Source organism: Martes martes (assembly GCF_963455335.1).
Source record: "Martes martes genome assembly, chromosome: 7".
NCBI classification, from domain to species: Eukaryota; Metazoa; Chordata; class Mammalia; order Carnivora; family Mustelidae; genus Martes; species Martes martes.
The window spans coordinates 108,872,713-108,888,032 of NC_137894.1; the positions used below are offsets into that span (position 1 = coordinate 108,872,713).

The window sequence follows — 15,320 nt, forward strand, 5'->3', positions numbered from 1 at the left end:
TCTCTCTGATATGTAATCAGATACAGTTTCTTGGGTCAAGAGCACAAAGGCAAATTAGAAAAGGCAAAAGAAAAGAAAGTGTGTTCTACCCATTTTCCGAGGGAAAAAAATCCCAAGAGCCCTATTTCTTTCTTTTTTTTTTTTTTTTTTTTTGGTGGATTTTATAATGAAATCAGAGACTACTTCAAAGGATAGTTTCCTTCTTTTTCTTCTCATGTTAACCCTATACTGCAAATGCATTTTTAAATGTTGTCAGATCCCTTGGTGTGAGAATATCAACATTCAGGCTCCTGATTTTCCCTAGGGAGAAGAAAGAAGAATGTTGTTTTGTTTTCGTTCTCCTATGGCTTTTAAAGTTCTTTCTCACAGGGTAGAGATTGAAATGAAAAAGGCAAAGAGAACCATCCAGTAAACCATATTTGAAAGGGTCTTTCTGTTAGGCAGCCTCTCACAGTCCAAGGTCCAGTGGGACATTGGCAAAGGCTAGACCATTCAGGTGTGAGTTCTCATCAGCTTTTTATGGAGTACATGATCAAAAGCAATGAAAAGAATGTGCATTTCTGTTGTCTTCTTAAAACAGAAGTCCATGGGGTTGCCTGGGTGGCTCAGTCAGTTAAGCATCTTACTTCGGCTTGGGTCATGACCTCTGGGTCCTGGGATTGGTCCCCAGGTTGGGCTCCCTGCTCAGCAGGGAGTCTGCTTCTCCCTCTCCCCCTCCCGCTGCTCATGCTTTCTCTCTCTCTCTCCCTCTCTCTCAAATAAACAAGTAAAATCTTAGAAAACAAAACAAATGCATGGGAGATTATAGGAACCAGATAGTGTTCTCTAGAAATGTGTAAAACCATAAATGCCAAGTCTAGCCATGAGAAAAGACTTACTACATCCCACAAGCAGTGTTAGATATCGCTAAGGAAAATGTCTTAAGGAATGAAGGGCCCATGCCTGCGACTCCTGAGGCGTATGTATAAAAGAAACTTTCTTAACAGTATTAAACAGCAGTAGATAAGTGAGAAAGAAAAAAAAAAACCCTGAGTGCTTTCTATCCTAATACATGATGTTGCTATAGGGAGTTGCTTAATAACTTTTAAAATTAGCTTCTCAGATCCATTTTGGCTGTGAGCCCCCAAAATACAGTAGAGTGTATTGAAAACTAAATAAAAATCATAATCCAATAATAAGAGTTTTTATAATTTATTAAGCTTTTACTTGATTTTGAATGATGAGTTATTTATAATTTATGATACTTCATTAAAATATTTTCCATTGAATCATGTAAGACAAATATGTTGTAATATAAATTTTTATTTGATCTGTGATGCCTTGTGTCATGGTCAGAAGACTCATGTTTGTGAAGGAGAAGATAAGCTACTTTTATTTATTGATTTATTTTCAAGATTTTATTTATTTGACAGATCACAAGTAGGCAGAGAGTCAGGCAGAGAGAGAGGGGGAAGCAGACTCCCCCCTTGAGCAGAGAGCTGACCCGGGGCTCAATCCCAGGACCCTGAGATCATGACCTGAGCCAAAGGCAGAGGCTTAATCCACGGAGCCACGCAGGCACCCTGATAAGCTACTTTTAAACCTAAAAAAGTGATAGAGGTACTTCAGTCTTCAAGTAGGTTTAGGGTAGAGGAATGGTTTGGGGTAGAGGTTTGTGGTTTTAATTCTCTAGAAATATTTTATTATGACTTTTTATTCTTTTGTGACATGAATCTTTTTTTTTTCTCTGTGCTTTTATTTTCTCTACTCTAAGTACTGGCTGTATTTACTTTATTCTATATAATATTAGACTATGAAAGACCAAGAATAGTTTTAATGTTGAGCAGCTAGTAAAGGCGATCAAAACATGCATAAACATGTTTAAGACACAAGTGTAAAGACTTAAGCAGGAGTCTCTAAATAACATAAAAGCACCATTTACTGAACTGTAAGTCTGATTGATCAGAAACTATTATGATAGTGAAAATAAGCATTTAATTGATTAAAAATACTTATCAAGGCCTCTTTTGTGCTAGCCATTCTGCTCAAATATGCCATCAGTTATCATGTTTTAAAATGTAAACTTAATTATGGGCTCCTGGGTGGCTCAGTAGTAGGTTAAGTGGCTACCTTCAGCTCAGGTCATGATCCCAGTATCCTGGGATCGAGTCCTGCATTAGGCTCCCTGCTCAGTGGGGAGTCTTCTCCCTCTCCCTTTGCCCCTGTCTCCTGCTTCACTCACACACTCTCTCTCAAGTAAATAAATAAAACCTTTTAAAATATTTAAAGAATAACAGTGACTAAATATCTAATTAATTCTCATTTCACATGCCTTTTGGGATCTACAGGGGGCTTTTGTCGGATCCTTTAAAATTGCCTCCAGAAGAATTTTTAGGAAGTTTTATTTTCTTCTACTTTTTTTCTTTAGTAAATTCCATTTGATCTTAAGAGTTTTGTTGAAGGTGTGATTGCACTTGTCAAAAATTGCGATTATAGGGCACCTGAGTGGCTCAGTGGGTTAAGCCTCTGCCTTCGGCTCAGGTCATGGTCTCAGAGTCCTGGGATTGAGCCCCGCATCAGGTTCTCTGCCCCTCTCTCTCTGCCTGCTGCTCTGGCTACTCATGATCTCTCTCTCTGTCCAATAAATAAATAAATAAATATTCTAAAAAAAAATTTGCGATTATAGCATGTGTGTATTTCAATCTGTTGCCAAGAATTTCAATTTTAAAAAAATTTTATTTATTTAGGGGCGCCTGGGTGGCCCAGTGGGTTAAGGCCTCTGCTTTCAGCTCGGGTCGTGGTCCCAGGGTCTTGGGATCGAGCCCCACATAGGGCTCTCTGCTCAGCGGGGAGCCTGCTTCCCCTTCTCTCTCTGCCTGCCTCTCTGCCTACTTGTGATCTCTGTCAAATAAATAAAATCTTTAAAAAAAATTTTTTTTTATTTATTTAATTTTCAGAGATTGAGAGAGAGAGCATAAGCAGGCAGAGTGGCAGGCAGAGGAGGCAGAGAAGCAGGCTCCCCACTGAGCAAGGAGCCTGATGGGACTCGATCCCAGGACCCTGGGATCATGACCTGAGGCAAAGGCAGCCACTTAACAGATGGAGCCACCCCGGCGCCCCTCCAGGAATTTCATTTTAGATGAAATTTAGGCGGTAACTTAGATCTGGACCTTTGGTTGACTTTTTCTTTATTAACAAAATATTAAGGGAAACCTGGAGGCAAAAGAAATTACAGCATGTAAACTGAAGGATATGGGTGCTTATGATCCAGTATCATCCTGGTTATTTTTATAGAAGTGACTTTCTAAGAGTTTTTAAATATGAAGAGGCAGAACTGCCTTCTATCTCCCCTTCCTGTGTAGGTGAAACAAAGTAACAATTTAGGATATGGTAAAAATTGAAGACTGATTAATCCCTTCAGATTTGAGGTGTCCATAAAGGGAAATGATAAAGAGGAAGAAAAAGGAAAGTAAGACATTCATAGCTTGTTATTATTCTAAAAACTCATAAAGCAGCATTACAAATTAACTGGCATTAAAGGCTCTTTCTTGCCCCCTCCTTCCCCAGTGTCAACCTACATGACATAATTGCTCCTCGTCATTAGGTGTAATTGTTAGTATATCTGAGTTGTTTTTTCTTTTCAAAAATTCCTGAGCATTTATCACTTCAGTGTTTAAGAAGGCATTCGTAGAGAAATTCTGGAAAGTAGATAGTCACAGATACAGGGAAAACATGTCAGGTGTCCAGCTGAGGGTGAGTGACCAAAAACACAGTAGAGTCAGAGAAAACCACTGCCAAGATAAAGAGCTTTCAGTCCTGGGTTAAATGATGTCTCTTTTTGGTGTTATCCTCGTAATTCAGTAAAAAAAAAATTTTGTTAAATTTTGTTAATAGAACACATAGTTGGGCCACATGCCAGCTCTGTCTTGGCCTGTATACAAATATACAAATCTTGCTTCTTGCTCTGGAGGTATTTTTCGTAATGCAAGATTTATTCCTTTACAGGACAAGTGACTTAGATAGTGTATGTGGTGTTGACATCTGTGAGCAGTGTACATTGGAGAACGTGTTCCCAAGTCCTGAAATCTTATAGGCTGAGGGACCTTAGAAACTTTCTAGGCTAACCCTTGTGTTTCAGGTGAGGGAATTGAAGTCAGAGATGTTAATTGGCCGAGTTTATACTCCAGCAGCCCTGGGACTAGAACCCATGTCCTCTACCCAGCCTGATGCTTGGTGGCTTACCCTTACCATTTTCTCAAATGCATTGTGTGGGTTGTTAATTGAGGCCTAATATGCGAATGTACTGTCAGACTCAGTGAACCTTTATTGAGTTCTTGGGTCTATTTTGAACCTTCTCTACTCTCAGTAAACCCAGCCAAAGCCCATTGCTCTCATTCCTAGCAGGCGTCTGGCCAACAAGAGCTAGATTGGCAGATCCCCAGTTTCTTTCTACTCTGCCTTAAAACCCACAGATGATTCATCTTAACAAACAAAAACTAAATAAAATTCTCTTCTTTTTTGTCCATTATGATTTCATCTACACATCCATTCAGTAAAAATTTATTGAGCAGACAGTGAGGGTTCAGTGGTGAGCAAAAATAGGCATGGTCTGTATTCTCACTGAGCTTCTAGTCCAGAGGAGGAGGCATAGGTGAATCAACTAATTAACTAATGAGAGCCTGATTACTGAAACAAAGTGAAAGAAGACGAGTTCCATGACGGTCTGTAATACAGGAGTCTGACCTGAGTTGTAGTCAGAGCTTCTCTAAGGAAACAACATTTGAATGGAGACCCGAAGGGTGGGTTGGAGTTAACAGAGCTTAGGGCTGGCTGTTGGGAGGATTTTTGACAGAGAAAATAGAATTTCCTCTTGTGGTGGGAGAGAGCATGAGGAGTTAGAAGGGATGAAAGAGAGGATGGAGGCAGAGAAGAGTGACAGAGTGGAGGCCTGAGAGGTGGGCGAGTCTGGCTGCATCACAGGTGCCTGACAGGTCACGTTAACATTGTAGACATGACGCTGGCACAGAGAGGCCGCAGCTGAGACTGTGTTGATCTGCCTTTCGGTTTGTCACTGGTGGTGATGATGTATGTGTATCTTTAAATTGCTTTTCACTGCTTCATATTGGGATGCTTTAGAGAAGAAAGAAATATATCCTCTAGGCTTGTATGATACTCTCCTTCTGTTAGCAGGTTACAGGTGATAGATTTCGGCTTCTCACTTTCCCAGAATTATTATAGCCATGGGTTCCCTGTCCCTGAATGGGGCAGGGGATAGTGAAGCTGGTGCCAGGCTTCCTTCTGTTGGCTGTTTTTAGTTGTTTGCTAAGCCAGACACGGAGCTCCATTATGTAAAGCCCATTGTTTTAAATGTGAATGAAGAAGGCTTACTTTGTGAATTAAGGCACATATAGATGAAAATATCATGCCCCTGCCCTTCAGGAGAGTTGATGATACTCTTTCTCTCACTTCCTATTTCTTTTCCAAACAGGCCAAACTCTAAGGAAAGATACGTGGTTGAAAAAGTAGCATTTCTTTAAAAATTAAACATAGCTGGTGATATAACTCAGCCAGTCTTTTGAGAGAATGGTCATTTTTCACTTAAAAAATTTTTTTTAAGATTTTATTTATTTATTTATTTGACAGACAGAAATCACAAGTAGGCAGAGAGGCAGGCAGAGGGAGAGGAAGGGAAGTAGGCTCCCCACTGAGCAGAGAGCCCGACTTGGGTCTCTATCTCAGGACCCTGAGATCATGACCTGAGCCGAAGGCAGAGGCTTTAACCCTCTGAGCCATCCAGGCGCCCCTCCACTTTAAATTTTTTAACCTTAAAAATTCCATTTATGCTCAGAGGCTCAATATGTTTAAAAGTTGTTTAAAAGTTTAAAAGTTGTTTAAAAGTTTAAAAGTTTAAACAGTTTTAAAAAAACTGTTTAAAAGTTATACTTTTGGGGGCACCTGGGTGGCTCAGTTGGTTAAGCATCTGCCTTCGGGGCTCAGGTCATGATGCCAGCTAGGGTCCTGGATGGAGCCCCACATCGGGCTCCCTGTTCAGTGGGGAGCCTGCTTCTCCCTCTCCCTCTGCCCTCCCCCCAACTCATGTTTTTTTTTCTCTCTCTCTCAAATAAATAATCTTTTTAAGAAAGTTATACTTCTGTATGTTTATGCTAATTAAAAAAAAAAACTTTTTAAAGGGAAATTCCAGGAGAGGTGGGGAAGGGGAAGAATCAGATGTTCAGGGTTTTAGAGAAATACATGAGAAGCCATGTATTGAAGTGGATAGTCCATAACAGACATAGGCCCTTGAAAAGCTTATACTCTGGGAGAAAGGTAGACCAGAAAATCTCTAACCCAGAGAAAGGACTAGGACTAAAGGTGGGAAGAAAAGTTCTCCCATGAAATCTAAACAAAACCTATATCTCAAACAGGTTTAGAGTCCAAGTCTATACTGCTTGCATTATAGAGTAGGTCAAATCAAGAAATGAACAATAAATTCAGTCTTTATGTCTGTCATCTACATACCTACCTACCTACCTACCCACCTGTCTTCATGGGATACTTAGAAGAAGCAAGCACAAATCCACAGAAACAGGTCACTTCTATCAATTAGGCCAAAGGAGTTCCCACAGTGAAATTAAAGAGAAGTCTGATATTGGGCTAGTACTGATTAGGTAATCAATCAGGCCGTGATGAATACAAAGGAGCAGTCTACCACAGGGAAGGGACCTCATTACTACAAATGAGAGGAATTAATGCATTAAGAAAGTGAGATTATGAATCGGTCTGGAATATATTATACAATAATATGTTTAAAATGATTAGTGATGGAAAAGATGGATTTGAAATCAGAAGAAGAGAGTAAAATATTTTGAGATAAACAGGGTAAGACTTGAGAAAGAACCATATAGAACATCAATAAATAAAAATTAGTCATTGAAATTAAGATTGCTCTGGACAAGTTAAGCAGCAAAGTTAAGCTGAAGAGAATTAGTTATCTAAAATATATGACTGAGAAAATGACCCATAATCCATCACAGAGCTATAAAGAGATGGAAAATAGGAAAGAAAGTTTAAGAGACCTAGAAGATGTACTGAGAGTGAGATGGTCTAACACAAGCCTGAATGGAGTTGTAGGAGGAAAGAGTAGAGAAAATAAAATAAAAGCAAGCCTGGGAATTTTCCAGAATTGAGGGAAAATATGAATCTTGAGTTTCAGAAAGTACAGAGAGCCTTGAACAAGCTAAACAATAAATCACTAAAGCCAAAATGAAGTATCTCAAAGGCAACCAGACTAAAAATAATTATGTTGACAATAAATTTTTCAATACTGAAAGCCAGGAATAGCATCTGCACAGGGCTGGGACAAAGACAGTTATTAACCTGCACTTTGATACCCAGTTGAACTATCATTCTGGAGTGAGGCAAAAGACTTGAATTTTTCTGACAAAGACTGAATTTATCACAAAACTCACACAGAAACACATTACAGAACTTAAATGTGAAGAAAAAAATGTTAAAGCCTTTGCAAGAATATATAAAGAATATTTTTATCTCAGAGTAGAGGACATTCTTAATACTTAATAATCTTAATAATAGAAGACATTCTTAAGCAAACCCCAAAAACAGAATCCAAAACAGGAAATGTTTGATGCATGTGACTGCATTAAAACATTAAACTCAGGCACCTGTGTGACTCAATCTGTTAAGTGTCTGCCTTCGGCTCAGGTCATGATCCCAGGGTACTGGAATCGAGCCCCACATCAGGCTCCCTGCTCAATGGGAAGCCTGCTTCTCCCTCTCCCACTCCCCTGCTTGTGTTCCCTCTCTCACTGTCTTTCTCTCTGTGTCAAATAAGTAAATTAATCTTTAAAAAATATATTTAAAAAAAAACAAAAGCATTAAACTCTTGTTCAACAAAGATATCACATATAAAGTTTAAAGACAATCTACTGGAAGATAATAATTGCAGTGAATAAAACTATTAGGAGATTAGTATCCAGAATATGAAAATAAACACCAAAAATCACAAATCAACCCAGTAAAAAATAGACAACAGATATGCAAAAGTAATTTACAGAAGGTAAGACTCATATGGCCAATGAACATGAGAGTAGTTCAGTCTTTTTTTTTTCTTTAAGTATAATTGGCATACAATATCCTTTTAGTTTCATGTGTACATTATTGTGATTTGATATTTTTATACATCATGAAATGATTCCCAGGGTAAATCTGGTTATCATCTGTCACCATACAAAGTTGTTACAATGTTACTGACTATGTTCTATATACTGTACATTACATCCCCATGACTTATTTTATAACTGGAAATTAGTACCTCTTAATCCCCTTTACCTCTTTCACCCAACCCCCCAAGCCCTCCTGACTCTTGTAACAAGCAGTATCTATGAATCTCTTTTTCTTTGTTGTTTTGTTTTTAAAGATTTTATCTGTCCACTTGAGAGAGACATAGTAAGAGAGAGAGAGAGCATGAGCGGGGAGGAGGGAAGCAGAGGGAAAGGGAGAAGCAGGGAGCCTATTACCCAGCCTCAATCCAATACCCCAAGATCACAACCTGAGCCAAAGGCAGACACTTAACTGACTGAGCCACACAGATAGCCCTGGTTTTTAAAAATTTTGCCCCCCCCCCTTTTTAATTTAAGTAAGCTCTGTGCCCAGCATGGGGCTTAACACTCAACCCCAAATCAAAAGTCGCATGCTCTACCAACAGAGCCCCCTAGGTACCCCTCTGTTTTGTTCTTTTAGATTCCATGTATGAGTGAAGTGATACAGTATTTGCTTTATCTGTCTGACTTGTTTCACTTAGCATAATACCCTCAAGGTCCACCCATGTTGTCAAAATTGGCAGGATTTTATTCTTTCTTATGACTGAGCAATATTCCATTGTATATATACACTACACTTTCTTTATCCGTATATCTACTGAAGGACGCTTAGGTGGCTACCATATCTTGGCTATTGTAAATAACACTGTAATGAGCATAGGGAGACATGTATCTCATCAAATTGGTGCCTTTGTTTTCTTTGGATAAATACCCGAAAGTGGAATTGTTGGATTGTATGGTATTTTTACTTTTATTTTTTTGAGGAACATTCATAATGTTTTCCATAGGGGCTAAACCAGTTTACATTCCTGTCAGTAGTATATGAGGGTTCCCTTTTCTCCACGTTCTCACTGACACTTGTTATTTTTTGCCTTTTTAATAATAGCCAGTCTGACAGGTGTAAGGTGATATCTCATGGTGGGTTGTTGTTTTTTTTTTTTTTAAAGATTTTATTTATTTATTTGACAGACATCATAAGTAGGCAGAGAGGCAGGCAGAGAGAGGGGGGAACCAGGCTCATCGCTGAGCAGAGAGCCCGATGCAGGGCTCAATCCGAGGACCCTGAGACCATGACCTGAGCTGAAGGCAGAGGCTCAACCCTCCAAGCCATCCAGGCGCCCCTCTCATGGCGGTTTTTAAAAAAATTTAGTTTTATTTAAATTCAATTAATTAACATATAGTGTATTCTTAGTTTCAGAGGTAGAGTTCAGTGACTCACCAGTTGTATATAACCCAGTGGCCATATCATGTGCCCTCCTTAATGCCCATCACCCAGTTACCTCTTCCTGCCACCCACTTCCCCTCCAGCAACCCTGTTTGTTTCCTAGAGTTAAGAGTCTCTTATGGTGTATCTCCCTCTCTGATTTCATCTTATTTTATGTTTCCCTCCCTTCCCCTATAATCCTGTTTTGCTTCTTAAATTCCACATATGAGTGAAATCATATGATAATTGTCTTTCTCCGATCGACTTATTTCGCTTAGCATAATACCATCTCTAGTTCCATCCGCATCATTGCAAAGATTTCAGGTTTTTTTGATGGCCGAGTAATATGGCGATTTTTTTTTTAAGATTTTATTTATTTATTTGACAGACAGAGATCACAAGTAGGCAGAGAGACAGGCAGAGAGAGAGAGGAGGAAGCAGGCTCCCCGCTGAGCAGAGAGCCCGATGCGGGGCTCAATCCCAGGACCCGGGATCATGACCTGAGCTGAAGGCAGAGGCTTTAACCCACTGAGCCACCCAGGCACCCCTAATATGGTGATTTTGATTTTGATTTGCATTTCCCCAATGAGTAGTGTTGGTGAATATCTTTCATTTGCCTGTTGGCCATCCGTATGTCTTCTCTGGAAAAAAAAAATATGCATTCAAGTCCTCTGCCCGTTTTTTAATCAGGTTTTTTTTTTTTAATTAATAAATGGTATAAATTCCATGTATATTTTGGCTGTTAATCTGTTATCAGGTATATGACTTGCAAATATCTTCTCCCATTCAGTTGGTTGCCTTTTTGTCTTGTTGATGATTTCATTAGCTGTGCAACAGCTTTTTAGTTTGATGTAGTCCCATTTGTTTTAGTTTTTGTTGCCTTTGCCTGAGGAGACTGGTCAAAAAAAATATTGCTAAGACCTATGTCAAAGAGCTTACTGCCCCATGTTTTCTTCTAGGAGAGTAGCTCAGTCTTTGAGCAGCTGGGGAAATTCAGTAAAACAACAATGGTATCAATTTCACATCCAATATATTGGTAGAAATTAAAGTCTATTAGCACCAAATATCAGAGAGGATTAGGGAAAATTTGAATTCTTTTACCATGCTGATGGGAGTAAAAACTATAATTCAGAACAAATCAACACCTATTGGTAATCAAAAGGAATAATTTTAGTTCTAGAAAATATCCCAAAGAAACTCACAGAGATGTGCAAAAGGGCCTATTCGAAGGTGTTTATCAGACCAATATCTCTAATAAGAACAACTGGGAATAATTCTACGTTCACAGAAGCCTACAGATAAATAAGTCGTGTTCATGCAGACAGGAGAACAGTATACAAAGCTAAAATGACTGTACCAGATTTGTATCTGTCCCCATGAATAAACCCCAAAACATACTGCCTAGTGGAAAAAGGAAAACAAGTTATAAAATGGTAATACATGATTCCAGTTTAATAAGAATTAAAACACATTAAACAATACTGTATGAATACTAATATATGTAGCAAAAGTATAAAAATGCATGTGTGGGGCGCCTGGGCAGCTCAGTCAGAAGAGGGTGTGACTCTTAATCTCGGGGTCATGAGTTTGAGCCCCGTGTTGGGAGTAGAGATTACTTAAGTAAATAAATATTTTTTAAAAATGTATGCATGTATTTTAGGATAGTGGTTATTTCTGAGGAGGAAAAGATGAAAGAATGATGAAGATCGAGTTTTAAATTGTATTTGTGATTTGGAAAATTACATTACTTATATCTGTATCGTGGTTAATGACTGTAGGTTTTATTTTGTTCTTCTATGTTTGAAATCTCATATATTTAAAATAAAATCGTTCAAATGAGACTGCAAAATCAAAATAAGACAGAGTCAAGGGTGCTGAGCAGAGGATGACTGGTTTCAAAAGAATCTTTCCAGGAGCCAATCGGGACCTCGAGTCTGTGTTCCAAACTCTCTGGCATGCGCAAGGGAATGTTACCTTTTAAATTTGAAATGTTCGTTTGAGGGACTCTGTTGGATTTTCTGCCAAGGTAGACACATGGCTTTTGGAGGTGGTAAACAAGTGGTGTTTTGGGGTGATTTCAGGTTTTTCAGAATGCTCTCTCTGACCACGAAAGGCAGATTACAAGTGGCAAATTGTTGCTAGTCCTCAAGTCAGTGGTTTATGAGGTAAGAAAGACCAAGGGCTCTGAATTCTTAGTAGATGATTAATCCTAAGTAAAGTCTTCCTAGGGTCTAATGCCTCAGCCTTTACCTCAGGCACTCTTTCTTATTCTGTAGGTGGATGGGGAGGGGGGTGTACTATAAGGAACAATAACCATCAAGTCAAGTGGGAGGCACGCATCCACCCCCGGTAATTGTGGCTCCTGGCAAGGAGCCCCCATAGGCTGCTGGAGCCTGTGGTGTGACCCCCCTCTTGCTCTCTTCCTGGATCCTTCCTCCTGAGATGCTGTCTTCCTGTAGGTTTTTAGCTATAGTCTTGCATGCATAAATTGTTGGGAATGGAGGAAATGTATAAAATCGTTTTAATCCTTTGTAGCCTTTTAAAGAAGTGACTTGTGCTAAGTTCCAACTATGTTGAAATCAGTTAACACTGGTCAGCTAAATTTTCTTACCAGTTAGTTTCGGTGAAGCTCCAGACACATACACCTCCGTACATCTGTTTCATTTATATAATCTTTTAACTTTAGGGTAGTTTTACATTGATGGAAAAGTTGCAGAGATGGTACAGAAAGTTTGCATGTATCTCTTACCCAGTTACTCTTACTGTTAACAGTCTGCAGTGCTATCCATGTAGCATTTGTACAACAGTTTCTACCTTGTTGGGGGAGGTGGACACGTCTTATTCACAGACTTGCTACAGATGTTACTAACATGAAAGTATTTGACAAAATTAAATGGTATTTCATTTATGTAGCAACTGGAAAATAAAAACTAATACCTTCACAAAATAACGGAAATCTTTTTTAATATTTTGGACATGGCACCTGGTTCATGCATGTACTCAACAAATATCTGTCCAAAGAATGAGTCAGTGAATGCAGATGCAGTCTCTATGTACCCTATGAGAAAGTCAAGTTCTTGTGGCTTTCAGAAAAGATCACATTACTACATGTATAACCTGCCTTACCCAGCTTGGAGTTCTTCCTATGAATTGGTGTAAGGCATAATTCATTCTTAATACCATGAAATCTTGGTGTTTCTGCCATCTGTCCACTTACTATCTTAAACTACCAATAGTAACGTTGAATGCCTCTTATTTGTCCTGTCCTCTGCATCACAGTGAATACTAAGCATAAACTTTGGAACTTTTGTTTTTTCTGTATCTGTTTTCTTTCCTTATGACTAGATTATGCCTCACAACATAATCATAGATCCTATACTGTCTTGCCAAAAAGGGTTGTGTTTTGTTTTGTTTTGTTTTTTTGGTGGGATACCAATAAAGGCAATTAAATATTGTATGGAAAAATCATCTTTGATAATGCCCAATGATACTTTTGAAAAGTCTTTAAGTAAATAGAAGGAACTGGAATGTTTTCACCAAGAGAAAGAAAAATTATTTATTTGTAAGGTAGACTATTCAGCAATTAATCTTTTTATGTTTTCAGAATTCAACTGTAGAAGTGGTTTTGTCAAAACAACTTTCTCTGGATGTTCAAGAAAGCATGAAAAACACTGAAGATGAGCACAAAGTCAATGAGCTGCAAAATCAACCTTTAGAATTAGATGTTATGTTAAGAAATGAACAATTAAAGGAGATAGAGGTATGGAAACAAGAAAAACACTGACAACATGATTGCATCATTTATCCAGTGCAATACAATATATTTTAATTACCAGAAACTTGCTTTCACAGAATGAAAAGTCTTATTTAACCTTTGCCTGATGATCAATTTGGTAACTATATAATTATGTACTAATCAGTAAGTTGTATAAATCTTTCCATTTAAAAAGTGGAAGAGTTTAATGAGCATTAGTCTTTTTCATGAAGTTCCTAAAAACTTACTTATTCAATAACAGAATTTGGAAATTCTGACTTATCATTCTTCTTCCTTGTCAGATGTGTTCTTCAGATTCTGACAAGTTTACTTTTCCTGATTACCAACATTGTGGGGTACTCCTTCATTTTACAGCTGTGCTTACATAACTATGTTTATATATTTATATATTTATAGCTGTGTAATCTTAAAAGTCCAATACCATGTTTTTAAAAAAATGACCCCTACACTTCTACCTGAGTTTACATGAATGTAAACATGTATTTAAAATGGGAAAGAGGGGTGATGTATGTGAATAATAAAAATAAGATATACATAAAGGATGTATATAAATGGAGTGCATATAAATCTAGAACAATCTAAAAATATGATAAATCTTCCTGTAGACATTGCAGAACCTTTTAACACAATAGGGAGATCTAATTGCTATTAAATCCTAGACCAATTCTGAGTTTCAGTCTAGATTTTAACATGAGTCTAGTGGAAAAAAGCTTTTAAATGTCAGCATCTTGGTTTCTATGTGTACAAATGATATATTTACAGCCCATTTTTTGGGATAGAACATGTTCTTGGAAAGAAAAATATTAATGGGTAAATGAGTGAGTATGTATTTACTGATTTCCTTGACTTGTTTTTAGGAATTATATGCCCATTTGGAAGCAAAGAAAACAGCCATTGAGCCACTAGAACAAACTGAGTGTCTCGATAAAGCAGAAACAAGTGCCTTGGTTCTTCACAACGCAGGACATTCCGTGTACCACTTGGACCATCTGCTTCAGGCACTTAGGACTTTGAAGAAAAATAAAGAAAGCCAATATTATCTCCTTAATGATTTTCAGGAACACCTTGCTTCAGTTGAAACCTCAGTGAAAGCCTTGTTGACAGAGAAGGAAAGTCTAAAAGTGTAAGTATAAGAATTTAGGACTTGTGGGGCACCTGGGTAGCTTAGTTGTTGAGCATATAGCTCTTGGTTTCTGCTCGGGTCATGATCTCAGGGTTCTGGGGATTCAGCCCGAAACAGGTTCTGCACTCAGCTGGGAGTCGGTGTCTGCTTCAGGATTTCTCACCGTCTGTCCCCTGTTCACCCCCTACTCCCCCCAACCCCATCCCATGCGTGTGCTCTCTCTCTCTCTCTAAAATAAAATAAATATTAAAAAAAAAAAAAAAGGATTGAGGACTTGCATTCTTTTTATTCAAGCATAGGCTGCACTACCATAGACAGGCCCCGAGTTTTAAGAATTTATACTGTGAAAGGATATTATGGTTTTATTACTACAGTATGAAATTAATTCCATAGGGGAGCCATTGAAGAAAAAATTGTCCGTTTTGTGCAATAAATTTTATATTATTTGTATTGATTGTACAATTAAATCATATTCATTTTACAAATAATTTATCAAACAACAAATTCACGGGAAATTCTGCCAAATAGATTTAAATTCTATGGAATTCAGCACTTTTTTTGTCAAGAGTTTATCCTAAACTGTGAGGGTGGAAAGAAATATTCTATGTTTGCAGTTGCTGAGTATCAGCATAATTGGCTTAAATAGTTTGGAACATACGGAATATATATCTATCCTAATGACTTCTTTATGTACATATATATATATATATATATATGCTCCTTTTGGCTTTGAAAATAATAGCAAATCGTTGTAGATAGAATCTTACTGTGTAAATACTTTCCCACCATTAAAAAGGTTGATTTTATAGTTTTGCCTTAATGTGGTTTACTTCCAGTGATTTCCTTTTGAGGAAACAATTTTATATTCAAAACACTGGCCTGATGATTATACCCTTTTAG

The 15,320-nt window shown here is 38.0% G+C and overlaps 1 protein-coding gene across 1 annotated transcript in view; it reads left to right on the forward strand.

Moving 5' to 3' along the window:
• SYNE2 (spectrin repeat containing nuclear envelope protein 2) overlaps positions 1-15,320 on the forward strand; it is a 328,404-nt gene that overhangs the window by 164,391 nt on the left and 148,693 nt on the right. The window contains exons 46-47 of the mRNA XM_080809784.1: positions 13,127-13,282; positions 14,155-14,420. Of these exons, the coding sequence (XP_080665910.1) occupies positions 13,127-13,282; positions 14,155-14,420 (422 nt within the window). The remainder of the gene's footprint in view (positions 1-13,126; positions 13,283-14,154; positions 14,421-15,320) is intronic.